The sequence below is a fragment of the Urocitellus parryii genome, chromosome 2, assembly GCF_045843805.1.
Source record: "Urocitellus parryii isolate mUroPar1 chromosome 2, mUroPar1.hap1, whole genome shotgun sequence".
In the NCBI taxonomy this organism is placed as follows: domain Eukaryota; kingdom Metazoa; phylum Chordata; class Mammalia; order Rodentia; family Sciuridae; genus Urocitellus; species Urocitellus parryii.
Window position 1 is genome coordinate 160,442,178 of NC_135532.1, and position 16,307 is coordinate 160,458,484.

Consider the following 16,307-nt stretch of genomic DNA (forward strand, 5'->3'; position numbering starts at 1 on the left):
TGATATAATTATCATATTCCAGGAACCTTGTGGTAGGAGGTGCTGGGGGCAAGATAACATTAGAAAGGTAAGGGAGGCAGAGCAGTTGGCCTTCCTGCCCGTGAAGTTGAGATCAACTATGTCTGCCAAATATATTCTTCTCAAATGGCATACATCCATATATAACACGGATAAGAATCGCTTACTCTGTCATTCTACCTATTTTAACTTTTTTTTTTTTTAAAATGGGAAATTGTTTGACATTTCCAAGCCTTGATCTCAAGTACTTGGGACATAATAATCCCCTGGGGAGCCTATTTAAAAGACAGGGGGAAAGGATGTCACGCTCAGAAGATCTGATTCAGAAGTTGGCACTTGACCCTGGGAATCCCTACTTTGCATAAGCTCCCCACAGTTGCTGGTGCTGGTGATTTTGACATCTTTGGGGTAATTGAAACTGAAGGAAAATCTTCAGTGTCTGAAGTGTGCCCTTAGTACCAGCAGGTGGCTCCATAACATCTTAAATCAGGGACTTTGCTGCTCAATGATATTTTCTAGGGGTGGAAAGTAGGGTAGGAAGAGTTGCAGCGTGCAGTGGGAGAAGGAATAAATGGGCATTAAAACAAACTCTATAATCATCACTTGTTAGTAGCTCCTCTCAAAAATGTTATACCAATGTGATGGTATTGCTAATGGAAATTTTCTTTAAAGTATAGCAGAAAAACTTCATGTACAAATCATTTAAAAGACACAATCGTTTTTAGGGTCTTCCTGAGCACTGTGCTTTCAAATATGGTAGAAACGATCTTCTGACCAGCCTCTGCACCATTCACCCTTGCGTCATTAGGCAATCTCAGTTATGAGCCATAAACACCAGGTGGGCATGAGATAATATCCACATCACTACTTTCTGTTAAGCTACTACTGCTCTTACCCAGATTCTCAGGGACACACCACCTGGATAAAATCAGGGAATGTGTCACAGTAACAATGACAAAACAACAGTCTCTGGCTCTAGCCCTGAGCAACAAAATTACTGGATCCCAGCATCCCAAATGCTTCCTGGATGGGAATGTGTGCAGGGTCTCCAGTGTATCACGTGTTCACAAGACAGTGTGCCTTAGTACCGCCTTTACCTTGGAGGTTCCTGAAGGTCCCCTGGTGATGCAATGATGTCACTCTTCCTGGGGGTAATTACTACTGCTGTCATGTCCCCAAGCACCACCCATGTTGGAGCCATTTCTTCATTCTACCCTATCACCATTTTTTAATTTGAACTAGGAGAAGGAAACTGGGGTTAACTAAGAATAGACTCTGATGAGATGAAGCCACAAAATAAATCAGTTAAAATTCCATCTCATCTTTCATAACCTGGCACCTCATTTCAATCCCTTACCCTCACCCCACCCCACAGCCAGGAATAAAATAGTGTGGATGAGACATCACTGTGGAATTGAAAGCATCATAAAGCTTCACTCAGTTCCAGCCAATGTCCCTGGACCGAATGTGCCTGGGTCCTGATTCTGTTTGGGGTCTGTTCCGGCCCATCTAGAACACAATCAGGAGATAAGACTTATATAGGGTCTCTGCTCTAGGGTCAAAGACAGCCCCAACTTCAGCATCACTAACTTAATATACTTCCTTTGAGGACCTTTGAGACCTTCAATCAAGTAAAATCCAGGCCAGCTTATCCTGCCAACCAGACTTGCCTGAATGGTAAGCTGTTTGGGTACTTGCTTTAGGACCCTCATTATTCATTTATGGCATGAATTCAAACAAAACAAGCCAGTTTTAAAACATAGACTCTTCAATGAATAATGTAGCCTCTAAGGAGTTGGTAAATGCTAATGCTCCAATCAACTCTTTGGGAATCCAGTAAGGTCATCAACCAATAGAGGTAACAAACCAGAAAAAAAATATTTGAATGCATTTATAGAAATGAATTTGATTGTATATAATACAAGCGGATGAGTGACAAATATATGAAAAAATGTTCAACATCTTTAGTAATTAGAGAAATGCAAATAAAAACTACTCTAAGATTTTATCTCACTACAGTCAGAATGGCAGCTATTAAGTATACAAACAACAATAAGTGTTGGCAAGGATGTGGGGAAAAGGTCCACTCATACATTATTGGTGGGACTGCAAATTGGTGCAGTCAATATGGAAAGCAGTATGGAGAATCTTTGGAAAACTGGGAATGGAACCACCATTTGACTCAGCTATCCCTCTCCTCAATCTATACCCAAAGGACTTTGAAACAGCATACTACAGGGACACAGCCACATCGATGTTTACAGAGCACAATTCACAATCCACACAATAAACTGTGGAACCAACCTAGATGCTCTTAAGTAGATGAATGGATAAAGAAAATGTGGTATATATACATAATGGAATATTACTTAGCATTAAAAGAGAATAAAATCATGGAAATCAAGTAAATAGATGGAGCTGGAGAATATAACGCTAAGTGAAATGAGCCAACCCCCCCAAACCAAATGCCAAATGATTTGTCTGATTTAAGGATGCTGATTCATAATATGCTGGGGGGTGGGGATTAAATGAACTCTAGATAGGGCAAAGGGGAAAGGGGGAAGGAGAGGAAGAGAAGGGCCATAGGGGTAGGAAAGATGGTGGAATGCGATGGCCATCATTACCCTAAGTACATGTAAGAAGACATGAAGGATGTGACTCTATTTTGCGTACAACCAGAGATATGAAAAATTGTGCTCTATATGTATAATATGAATTGTAATGCATTCTGCTGTCATATATAACAAATTAAAATTTTAAAAAAATTTTAAAAATTAATTTTAAAAAGTGGATGAACAGTTTGATGAAGGTTTCAAATGATGAAACTTCATTTCAGGCTGCACTCAGGTCCTAGAATTGTGGGCCCTTGGAAGTGAAGAGAGAGGGAAGCACCAGAGTGAAAGAAGACCACTCAGCTGGTGTCAGGCCCTTCACATGCTTTCTCACATCTTTTTCACAGATAATTGATTTCAATGATTTACCTGAAAGACTCTTGTCTCCTTGACCATTTCCCATTCTATAGGACAATCCCACCTAAAGTAAAATGTGAATCCCTTTACTCTCCTTTACAATGGTCCCTTTTATCATAGAAAAGGAAAAAGGCCAAACTCTTTAATCAATTTGGTCATAAACACCCTCTGTGTGGTTTATAGTAATAACAGGTAACATACACTCACAAGTCCTTGGCACAGCAGGGGAGACACTTGGAGTCATGGCTCTCCCACGAATTAGCTGTGAGATCTTGGGCAGGGTTATGTGGCCTGTAAGCCCTGGAATAGCACCAGTGCTTAACTCCCAAGGCTCTTGTGAAGGGGAAATGAGAGTAGAAGTGTTATCCCATGTGCCGCTCTAGCATGCTCTCTGTTTCTTGCATCTGCTGCTGATTGTCCTAGCTTTGCCTCGGTTTTCTCAGCTCCATCTCCCTTTCCCACAGCATAGTGCACCACCTATTTTTCCATGATCAGAATTCAAGATCTAGCTTGAATGACTTCTCCTCTAGCTCTTCCCCCATCAAAATGTACACCTCTACATTATCTTCATATGTCTTGTTCTCTATTTATTTTGCTGTACATTGCAATTGGAAATTCACATATTTGACTCCCATTTCTATTGGCTTATAGATCTGAGGATAATTTAACTTTCCTTCCATTCTTAGCACCAACTAGCATAATATGTACATGCCAAACACTCCATTTTGTTGCAATTATTCATTAACATCAAATTGCTTTAAAATTTCACTCCTCTTATTAATATATTTCTTTTCTCATTGACAATGTTTATGGTATAGTATACAAAAATATTAACTATTCAAATTCTAAATACTAATTTTATTTTAAAATATTTTCTTGAACATCTGTGGTACAGTAGTAAAATCCCATTAATATGTTAATTTTCATTATATAATGTGACAGATAAATTATTCTCTTAGAGATTGTTAGTCTGGATTTTTTAATATATATTATTTGTTGTTGGTAGACATTTATTTACTTATTTATTTGCATGCAGTGCTGAGAATTGAACCCAGTGCCTCACACATGCCAGGCAAGTGCCTACCGCTGAGCCCCAGCCTCTGCTCATTAGTCTGAATTTTTAATGTACATTTATTTTTAATTACAAAAGTTATATATATATATTTTTTTTTGAAACCTTGGAAAAGGGAGAAGAAGCTGTGGATACCCTCATCTATCAAATTGAGCTCATTCTCAAAGTATAGTCTGATCCAGCCACATCAGCATCAGCTGGAATCTTGTTAGAAATGCAGACTACCCAGGGCATTTCATGCCTATTTAAGAAAAATGTGATTAATTTGGACCTTTAATTTTGAAAAACACTGCTTTTAGGTAATACCTAAAGCCCAGCAGAGCATGTCTCAAGAGCACCTCTCTCCTTCCAATAAATATTTTTTGAGCACCTCTATATGCCAACTATTATACTAGATGCTCTTTTCATCTTCAAGATTCTTTCCAGGACTGACTCAGGAAGAGTGTTGGCCTCCTTTTGAACTGTTTCTTGGTCAAATCAAATAGGTTAGCTTCTAATTTCAGAGAGGTGCAAACCAGCTCATTCTGAGGGAGTTCCACTTCTCTTCGTTTCTAGTTTTCACTCAGTAATGCCTTTTAAGTCTCCAAAGTTTGATGCTATCTTATATGCTCCCTCCTTCCGTTAACAGCTGAAAAATGCAAGGGAAAAAAGGCTTTAAGATAAGCATTTCACAGTTGAGGTTAAATAACACATTTGTTTGCCTTATGCGGCTTCCATATATTTTGTGTTTGGGAATTTTGTATCTATATAAAAATACGTATTTACATATATCAGAAATATATATATATATATATATATATATATATATATATATATAGAGAGAGAGAGAGAGAGAGAGAGAGAGAGAGAGTCAGATATAATATATCTACAGATCTGTACAAGAGCCTGCAGTCTTCCCTTTGGGTGATTTCAGGCCTTTGTTTTCTCTTCCCTCAAGGTTCTCCTGAGTCACTGAGAATCTGCCTGACCAAGGCTCTCCAAAGCCCTACTATCAAGACCAGGATGCTTTTCTTAATTTGCTTGTTTGCCAAAATGTCTCTGTGACTTTCGGTATGCAAAGTTCTCATATCGGTAGAGACTCTAAAGACCCCATCATAAATAAGTTTGAAGTAATAGGGACACTGCAGAAAGCAGGGGAACACATCTGTATGTCTACAGACCTCCCGGCTACAGGGCCCCATTCCAAAATGAAATTTGCAAATAGTTCTAGTGCATGACCTGCTCCCGGACTATTTAATCTGTTAAGGGAAGCATACCAGCAATCCTCCTTGCCTTCGGGTACTGTGAGGAGAAAATGGGACAAATAATTTAAAAGAAGGTTCAAACAACCGAGCAATACAAATGTGAAATATCATTTATTTCTTCCTAGTGCAGATCGGCTGCTAAGTATTGTGTAGGAGAATCTTAATAATGTAATGCTTGAAACACAAACCATCCTTGATATTTTCATCTAAATACGAGATACAGCATCTTTTTCGGCTTCTTGGGCCTCTGAGCCTCTCCTATTTCTGCTGCTACTGTGATTTACAGAAATGTAATACTTTGTGGGTAATTGTCACCAACTCGAATGTGTGCGGGGTGGGGGGGGGCAGGATGTAGAGAAACATTTGTGGTCTCGCTGAACACCTGAGTGCTGGCGGTGTGAAAGGCTGAAGAAGACCTGAGGACCCACTGCCCAAAGCCTGCAAATCTCCACGTCCGCAGTAGCTGCGGAGGCAGCGGTCTACACTCAGGAAAGCCGGAGTAGCGGAGGGCGGAGACCTGGGAGCAAGGGAGGTGTGGAAGCCGGAGGGAGGGGCAGCCCAGAGGGCGCCGGCCAATCGGAGCGCGCTGCGCCAGCGGCCAATCACGGGCCGCGTAGCTTGGCAAATCTGCCCGGCAGTGCGGGCGGGGCCGCCGGGAGTCCGGGTGCCGCCGGTTACTCTTGTGAGTGCCTTTCAGGAAGCCACAGGGCGGGCGGCGTCCGGCCTGAGGACCGGGGAGCGAGTAGCAGGCAGGCCCCGTTTATGCACAGCCCAGTGACATACACAGAAGCATAAATCCGGCTAGAGATGGAGCGCCCGGGGGCGCCCATGTGTGCAGACCCCTAGGCAAGTCAGCATGCCGTGTGGGCACCTGTCGTGTGAGTAGCTCTGGGCGTGGCTGCTCCTGGGACCTTCCTTTTCTATAAGATTTATTTCTAGGGGCCTACCACCCCTCTCTCCAGAGGGGAACGTAAGAAGTTTAACGGAGCTGGGACTGAGAAGATTAAAGGAGTGGAACAGAGAAAGAGCCGAAAGGGTGGGGACTGTGGGCGCTGGGGGTAAAGAACCGGTTCTTTGACCCCTCTCCCAGCCTGAAAGGCATTTTGGAAAGACTGGCGTGACAAAAGTGGCCCTGAAATGTCTAGAGAGCTGGAACAGTAAGTGTCACTGGGCTGAACCTGGCCAATTTGTGATCCAAAGGGATGCTAGCAGTTAGAAAGGCAAGGAGGAAACTCAGGATGGGGACCATCTGTTCCCCCAACCCCAGCGGGACAAAGACCGCTTCAGACGTCTGCAATGCCGACTGGATGGCCTCGCTCCCCCCTCACCTCCACAACGTCCCCCTTTCCAATCTGGCAATCCCAGGTATTCTTCTATTCCTACTTGTTCACACTGTGTTGAATTCTGCCATTTTAGTGTTAATGGGTTGGGTTGCTTTTCCATTGTGCTGAGAAAATAATTGTCAGTGACCCCTTTTATTCCAAACCCAAAACTTAACACTGAAGCAGCTGCTGTAAAGAGATTTAAGAACACTGCATCATTGGCAAAGAGGACTCATGAGAAAGGAGGCACTGTTGGTTTTGTTGGTTTTGTTTTTGATAGCCTCATTCTATGAATATTAACCTTAATGTTGGGGCCAGGGGATGTGTGGGGTGCACTTACTTGAATCACTAAAAAAAAAAAAGGAGAAATCAAGGGTAATGATTAAAAAGTCATCAACAATTTTAGAACTGGATCAAAATTAAAACTGAAAAATATTTCCTTTCTCATATTAGAGAAGCAAATAACAACAACAACAAAAACAAAAAAAAAACAGATAAACATTACAGAATAGGTTTAGAATCAGGACTGAGTATAAAGACACATATTTGTGTTCTTGTTGTTTTTGGAAAGGCCAGAAATAGGGACTGCAAGCTATCATCACAGGTAGTCATTAGGTGTGATGAGGTGGTGGTGTTTGAAGCTTTGTCTATATATACACAGGTGTCTGCCTGACTGATCAAGAACTGCAGTCTTGAAAAGCACTTCTGCTCCAGCCACTGTGCCTCGCTGGGGGTTTTATACCTTGACATTAGTCTCATTAGACTTGTTAAATGTGTTCTTTTCCTTCCACTGAAGAGGATATTAAACATGGTTTCTAGGGACAGATGTTTAGACCACAGTGAACTTGGCCTAGTGTGTGAGCAAAGTCCAACAGTGCTGATAACTTGGAAAACATTCAAGGAGCAAAGGGTGGACTACTGCCATTTTTTTCTCCCACCTGGAGTCATAACAATTAAAGTTCACCTCTAGACTACCAGGCAGACTATCAAGCATTCTCTGGAGCAGTCTGCCTTTTTGGTGGCTGAAAACATGACCTCAGGCAACCCCAATTTGTGCTTTCTATGCATGAGGAAAAACAGTGCTAACTTCACATCCAGGCTCGTTGCACACCTCGTTTTCTGGAGGTCTTCCAGGTTCGATGTCTTCATGGGTCCTTCCTGCTTTTGAGCAAGGAGAGGGCTGCTGTCTTTCTTTATACTTAGGATCACTTCTGATTTACTAACATTTGACTACACACAGCTCATTAGAAAATGTCAGATGGTCATGCCTCAGAACACGTCTTTTCCATGTTTAATTGACGCCTGTGGAGTCATCACTGAAATGATGTATGGGCCACTTTTAACATTAGTCATTTGCCTTCAGGCTTTCCAGTGCAATTATTTTGTCGAATGATATGGAGGGCAGTGTGTGTTTGCAAGCAGAATGGCATCTGAGGCAGGTCATAAATGGCCCTGTCATTCCAGGCATGTCCGGGTTAGGTAGAAGCTTCCTCCTTTCTTGTTGTACTTTGGATAGCTCAAACTGTAGCAGCAGCTCTGCTAGTGGATTAGCTGTGAATTCTGTCTCCAGAACTCCAGAAAGGAGTTGGGCGTCTTTTTTCTGTGATCTATAAGATATCTTGCAGTTACTAGAATTGCTGGGGAAGCAAACAGCTAGGGTCTGTTGCGGTACCTGGAAATTCTATGATTAGCTGCTATGTGGGGCTCAGGAATTTTTTCACCCTGTTTTGTGAAGTCCAGTTCTGCTAAGCAAAAAACAAAAGTGGGTGGGCAGGAGGATCTGTTTTCGAAAAACATGCTGAATTCACTACTGTGAAATGTCTTTTTCACCCAAGAATGGATGGAACATAAGTGTCTGTATTTGTAAGCTCAGATAGATGGTGGCATTCAAGTTCTGCCAAGCCTTGCTGAGAAATTCTGAAATATGGAAGACTTTCAGAAAGTGGGGTCATCATCTTTCTTCTTCCTCTCTTGCTCTTCCCCCTGTTGTCACCTTCTTCATAATAACTATTCCCTACTGAACTCTGCCATGCAGCAACTTTAGGCAGACATAACCTAAAGTCCTTACACCTCCATGAAGTAGGTATTAACATCATCAGTTTGGAAATGATTATCCAGAAATTTTAAGTAATTTTCTCAAGATCACACAACTGCTAAGTGGCAGAGCTAGTATTTAAGCCTGTATGTAGCTGCAAAACCAATACACTGTCCCTTTGCCCTTGAGGGGGCTTTGGGAAGTGCAGAGTAATGTAGCTAGTCTCTAACTGAAAACCAGTGTTCACAGACCATACTCTGCAGGGAGTAAAAGACTTTTTAAAACCAGGTGGTCTTTATCTGAGTGATTATGCATCACTGTGAAGATTAGGCAGATTGGTAGAGCTAACTAGATAGATGTATTCATTTTATATATCTGATGAAAGATAGATAGATAGATCTTTATTTAGAACTGGAGCCCAGTCAATTTCAAATTCAAATTTAGTGCTTTGACTTTTTGTGTGTGTGTGTGTGTGTGTGTATGTTTGTGTGCACGTGCTCCAGGGCATCTGTAAGACTAGGTCAGCTCTGTCAGGAGAGGGAGAGGGTAGCAGTGACATAGAAAAGGTCAGGGATCAGGCAGGGGTTCTGGCAATAATAGCAGAACTGGAATGGAGTGAACTGTGTCAGATCTGAGTGCACCTGCTGTGTTTTCCTAAGTCATGACGGGAGAGAACATGTGTGAATGTGCACCTCTCAACTGAGCCTCATGTACTATTTTACTTCTGCAACTGTTAAGAACACCTGTTAATCACCAGTGCCACTCAAACATATTGAAATATCTTAGAGAAGAACCTCAGAAGACTTCTTATTGACAAATTCATAGAACCATTTGATGTCCAAATGGTTGAAGGATCTGGAAATTGCAAAAGTTGGGTTTTAAAATTAAAACTCTAAACTCTACAAGTGTATTCATAATGTATTTATTGATATTATTTAAAACATGATATTTTCTGTGGATAGGTAGACTGAGAGGGGAAATATTTTTCTATAATGTGTACTGCCTTTCAATGAATTATTTTTCTTTGTATATTTTAGTGCTATTTCTTTTTCTTTTCCTTTTAAGCATGCTCTTTCTCTGTTATTAAAGGTAAACTATTTTATCTGTTGGGAAATCTTGTTGATTCTGGTTGTGTGATATTGAAGAAGTATCTGAATTTCTCAGGACTTAGTTTCTTCATTCATAGTTAAGATATGGTATCAAATGAAAGACAGAGTCCTTTCCAGATTAAAAATCACTTGATTAATTTGAGGGTTTTGTTTTGTTACCTATTTCTTGTCCAAATTTAGAAAGAGATGGAAAGAATGGTTTGGTCTTTTTTAGGTCTGAAGGCCATTTATTTTATGTCTCCTTAAAACAAAAACAAGGATTCACAACTTCCCAAAATGAAGCAGGATCCAGTCCATTCAGCATCCTAAAAGGGGATGTGTAGGTTCATTGACTGAAATGAACTTCCATCCGAGTATATTTTATGAAACTTCTACGCTCAGGCCTGTGGGAGACCAAAAGATGAACCAAACCCTATAGTCAAAAAAACCTTACAATGTAATGAAATCAGTAAATCTGTCTATCCATACATCTATCCATCCCCCCACACACCAAACATAGTTTTAAAGAAAGAAACAAATTGGGGTAAATGTCAGAACAGATATAAATAATGTGTTACATAAGAACACAGAAGAGAAAGAATAATTACAGCTTTTAAGATGACGAACTACTTTGTTGAGAAAATGGCATTTGACCCAGATTTGAAGAATGTCCAGGATTTCAAAAGATGTGGCTTGGAGGGTGTTCAGGGTTAGGAAGAGGACTTTCCAAGTAAAATAAAGTTAAATATTGAGGATCAATCAGGAACTGGCTGGAAGATCCCTCTCCTGCCCCTCCATATCCCTTGCTGGTACCTTTATCATAACACTTCCTGACAGTGTTATTTTTAGGTGTCTGTCTTTCCCATGGTCTGTGAACAACTTGCAGATAAAGAATATGGCTTACTTCTGTTTTTAACCCTAAATTCTTGTAGAAGGCAGCAGCTCAATCACTGGTGACTGTAATGCAAATAATTCAATGCATAGACCTGTTGAGTAAATAAGGCTGCAGGAGTGTCTTGTAGCCAACCTCATTTTCCACTGGGATCAGAACTAAATGGGCAGATTAGTTAGGCTCACCTTTCATAAATAGCCACCTGAAGCCACAGGAAGATTTTTCCAATCCGTTCCTTGCTGTGTCTCATTCTAAAGCCCTACTATAGAAGGCCCCCTTTAAAAACAAAAAGAATTGAGACAGAAAATATGGCCAGAGAGTCAGAGGCAGAACTTGGTGTAACTTCTGTTCTAGAAACAATTCTTTCACCTAGCATGCTTTCTGCCTTCTTTCCTTACAGCGTCTCATTTTCCTGCCTGACTGCTGCCTCTCCCTGCTCCTATTTCTTCTTCCCGGCTTCACCCTCCCTTTCCATGCCTGCCCTTCCTCAGGTGCTCCTCATGTTCTCCAGTTCCCAGATGGCTCTGTCTTCTCAAGTTGCTGGTGTTCACCTCCTTCTCTTCTTTCCTACTTTTCTGGAATTCTACCTTTCAGGGTTGCAGTCATGCTGATGACCACTTGGTAATTTCTATTGCTCTTCTCCCTGTGGGCTCCTGCTCTCTTCCCACAAGGAGACATCATCACTAAGGGGACAAGAATGATGGAGCCATAACTCAAGTCCCACTGTGAGAAGTCAGACCAGGTCTATTTTAGCTAAAAGAGAGTTGGGAACTATCCCCAAAGACTGCAGAATAGCTTGTCTAACACAAAGATTTGGTTGGCTCTACTTGAAGGATTGCATAAGCTGCGATTTGGGCCTAGAACAAATCCATTCTTTCACAGATGTGAGACTGGAAAACCAAGGACCAAGCTGAAGCTACCATTTCTGACTCAGTCAAGAAACAAAAAAATTAGAGGAGACCAAAATGGTTTCTTAAATGGAGATAGTGTTTTGTTTTGCTTCTCATTTTTCCTTTGGGTGATCATTGTGAAAAACAAAAAGAGGTTATAACTTTGATGTTCCCATTAATAGGTTCTTCTTCTGAGACAGTTCATCACTACCCAAGCACCTTCCTTACAAATCACACAAAAGCCACCAAGAATTCAGAAATTACACATATCTATAAGAAGCAAGATCATGGATCGGTTAATAGTATGAATGCTAGAGCCAGACTGGTTGGATTTACCCGCCCTCAAGTTGTGTGATCTGAAGCAGATTACTTAACCTCTCTGTACCTTAGTGTCCTCCTTCTCTTTGAAACAGATGATCATAGTACCACCTCATTTGCCTGAGTGTAAGAATTTAATTCAGACAGTGTGCTTTCTTGATACAAAATAAGCATCATATAATAATAATTCCTATTGTTATCACATCATAATATTTATTTATTGAAAACCTGTGCCTAGACCAGATAACAAAGAAGAGGTGTAAGATGCAGTCCATACCCTCAGGTAATTCACAATCTCATTAAGGAGGTGACTATCCAATTAAGCCATGGCACTCTATTTGATCAGATTAGGGCAACTTGACAGGCCACCCCTCCAGGGGGCTTTAGAGTTAAGGGAAGGATACTCAGAGGGCTGCCCAAGGAGTCTTAAATGCAGTGTGAGGGTGACTGATGAAGAGAGCCAAAAAATGTCAGACTTTGTCATCTATGCACATGGGAAGCCTTTGGGAAAAATTCAGTTCTCTGTGACGTGACGGGACCACATTGTTCATTCTGCTTCTATTCCCATCTCCTCGTCATTTACCTGAGTCCTAGCCCAGTCCTGTGTCTCCAGCTCTAGAGTGAGAGTACTGCAGAATGCTTTCCTATAAATGAACCTGCGTACATGTTCTATCACTTATCTCCCAGCACAAGCGTCATCCCCATACGATCATGCGAGCATCCTCCCTCATCTTCACACATACGCACACCCATACACATACTTGGCTGTGAGCTTGACTTTGCCCTCAGAGGCCTGGGTTCTTATGCCTGTTATTTTCACCCTTCATAAATGCCCTGGACCACGCTTGCTGTCAGTTCATATGGTGGAAGCCTGCTGCTTGGTCCCTAACACGCGATCTGACTTGACCTCCCCTAGATGTGACAGGTAGCAACATCTGGCATATCTCTCTAGGGATAGCAGGAGCTTATGGGTACAGCACACTCAAAGTAATGTCAGCAAATGTTTCAGCATCCTGTAACTGCCTTTGGGAAAATTGCAAACCGCTTTGCAAATGCTGACTAACCCCAATTAGAGTTTTGAACCAGGCCTGCCTGCAGAGGAAGGATTGCGTATAGATATTGTAATAGGTGGGTGTGTTTGTGTGTGTGAAAAGACTTTGAGCACACATCAAGAAACAAATCTAGGTGGGGAAAACCTGTGATCAAATTTCTGTACTTCATGTGTTTGGTTAAGCAGGAATCTTGCTACTTTCTCACTTGTTTGGTTAAATATTAGAAGAGCTTTGGATTGTATTGCCAGACCATTAGAATCAAACATTATACAGGAGGATGGCATTTCCAAGAGAAAGTGGGTTGGGCTGTGGAGCCCTGTGTTGCTGTTAAGGGAGACATCTAGGCTGTGTTTTCTGGGAGACACAGGTAGTCTTTTCATGAATTCATTGTCTACTAGGCAGGCTAAGAGAATAATAGTTTTTTTTTTTTTTCAGTTACTCTATAACTGTTGGCTATAAAATATCCTTTCTTCTCAAAGGATATTTTATCAGTTTTTTTTTTTCTGTACCGATCTAACAGCATCAAAATAAAGGAGAAAATAGGACTCATTTGTGCCCAGTAATTGAAATGTTTTGGAATGCAGCAATAGTCTGCAGTAATGATAGAACTGAAAAATTCCTAGACTCTGTCAGACTGGGATGAATATTTTATGAACATGTATGATTTGAAGGCTATGTACTGAAAGCAGTATTCTTAAAATTGCAATTGAAACTAGATTTAAAAAAAAAAGTCAAACAGCAAAAGGTGAAAACAGGGTTTGTACCCATCCTCCCTAGGTTTGAGTTTAGATCCTGGCAGGAAGTGTCCATATGGATCCTCATGAAAATTTTGTGAGCATGTTGTATTAATTTGACTAAAAAAAAAAAAATTAGTGCCTGTGTACTCCTTTTGCTTTTTCCAGTTTCCATTACCCATGTAGAAAACTGCATTTGTTTAAAAGAAAATTAAGTCACAAAATATTTATTGAGTATCCTTTTGTGCCAGCATTTGTGTTAGATAAAATGATTATAGATATGAATAAGACTCTTCTTTCTGATTTTCATGAGATTATGATCTTAGAAGAAAGCTAAAATTCAAACATGAAAGAAAAGAATGCATAGTATAACACTCAGGAAACCAATGCCCAATTTTATTACTAGTAGTAAGAGAAAAGCTTGATAAACTGGGCTTCGAAGAACAGGTGACCTTTGCATTGAGCTTGGAAAAGTGACAGGAACTAGATCTTAATGTACTTCGTATGCCATACTAAGATTGAACATTATCCTGAAAGCAAAAAGCAGACACTGAAAGACTTGGTCAGGTGGAAACCTGTAAGATAACTGTATAAAAGTGAAATGAAATATAATGACCCATCAGTTATTAGACAGAGTGAGGGTTAAGGTGAGAAAATCATTGTTTCTTTCACTCTATACAACATGAGTGTGTTAATTTCCTTCCATACGCCAGGCTCACTACCAAATACTGGTAATTCGATGATGAGTGATACAGACATAGTCCTTACCTTCAAAGAGCTTACGGTCTAGTTGGAGAAATGGATATTTCACCAATTAGTTATAACATGCCATGTAGGAGAACTGTGGGAGTATAGGTTACAGCTGGAAGAAGATATAGGCTCCTTAGTAAGTCTTTGGAGGCTTCCTGGAGGAAGTCATGAGAAGCCAAACTCTGGAGGATACACAGGAACTAGCCCTCCAGATAACAATATTCTGGGTTGGGCAGCAGATTACAATATGGGTGATGACCTTCAAGAGAGACAGTGGCCATTAATGAACCAAAATAATTTATCATAGTTGTACCAAAGTTTATAAGGAAGAGAGTGGCTGGAAATAAAGGTACTTAGAGGTACAATAAAACATGTTAAAGGGATTTAGTTTTATCTTAACAGGAATGTGAGGAAATTTAAGCAGGTGAATAATAAGGTCAACTTTGTGTTTTAGAAAGATCTCTCTGGCTGCAGCACAGAATGTGTGGAACCAGGAAGAACTGTGACCAAGGGGACGAATTGGGCTGCTGTTGAGGTCATTCAAGTGGGAGGTGACCTGAAAAAGAGAGTAAAACCATAGGCTAAGAAAAGGGACAGACTCTGGAGACATTTAGAAGGAAGTATCAACAGGCCATGGTGATTAATTGGAGGGTTAACACTTGGATAAGTGGTAAGTGGAAGGAAGTGGCATTCCCAAGGACACTAGCACAGGAGAAGCAGCAGGTTTGCGGTGGTGGAAGGAACAGATACACTTAGTCTGGGCCATGCTGAGTTTGAGGTACCTGTGGGACATTTCAGAATTAAGAGGACACAGGTAGATCCGGGGCGGGGGGTGATTCAGGACTGAATCTTATATTTCACAATTTGTATGTTCCCTGCCCTCACATATCGCTACTATTACATCTAAGATCAGATGGGTTGACTTTAAAGCTTGTATCCTTATTTATTTTATTTTATTTTAGATTTCAACTAAAATTTTACTTCTTTCAGAAAATCTATCCTAAATTTCAAGTCCCAGAGAGGAGAATTTTCAGTCTGTCTCTTCTGCATGAGTTCTGTTATTTCTTGTTTATTTCTCCAGTCATATTGGAAGCTTGGAAGTGAGCATGGGAGTTAGCTATGTGTGCCAGTCAGTTCTGAAATGGGAACCTTTTGTTACTCTTACCTCAGTCATCAATACTGTTGATTTCACACATTGATGTACAGAATTGTACCAAAAGACTCAATAAAAGCAAGAGAATTTTGTAGTAGAACATTTAATTTAATTTTTTCTCCCACCCTAAACCTCAGCATCATTCTTATAGGTTAAACAATGAAATGTGGTTAAATAGATATTGTCATCTAGAACTGAGACATTTCCTCAGGGAATGCCCAAGTGTCCCTCCTGAGGGGCTACTTGACAAAAGACGATGCCATCTGTTTTGGAGATGGCAGAATGAACATTAGCAGAATAGAGGAAGAATTTCTTATTAATGAATCATCTCCACAATATCTTTTAGGGCATGGGGTTCGGGGTCCATAGAACACTTGATGAAGAAGTGAATCTTTTGAAAAGAGAATAGAGACCACCCATGTGTGGAGGGATTTCAAGTACCTCCCATTACTGGCATTGAAAACCCTTTGACTTGAATGAATCATAGGCTGTGGGGTTTGATTTGGGGGCTGTCTATGGTGACTGAATAATTCTTATGCCCTTCAGAATCCTGGAGGAGTTTGCCGCCCTCTTGGTACCTCCCAGGACACCTCAGGGCAGGAGTGAGGACTTTGGAGAGAGGCCTTCAACCAGAGAAGCTCTGCTTGCATTTGTTTCATGCATAAATATTTCATTTGAAAATATCATCAGTCTGAAAAGCACCCTGGAAACTTCCCATGTACTCCACTTAACCTGTCCAGCCAGGTGGGGGTAAAAGCAGGACCCAAGAC

At 40.8% G+C, this 16,307-nt stretch overlaps 1 protein-coding gene across 1 annotated transcript in view; it reads left to right on the plus strand.

Moving 5' to 3' along the window:
• The first annotated feature begins 6,091 nt into the window (after positions 1–6,091).
• Plcxd2 (phosphatidylinositol specific phospholipase C X domain containing 2) overlaps positions 6,092–16,307 on the plus strand; it is a 44,528-nt gene continuing 34,312 nt past the window's right edge. Inside the window, exon 1 of the mRNA XM_026396466.2 lies at positions 6,092–6,668. Within this exon, the coding sequence (XP_026252251.1) occupies positions 6,506–6,668 (163 nt within the window). The 5' untranslated portion in view covers positions 6,092–6,505. The remainder of the gene's footprint in view (positions 6,669–16,307) is intronic.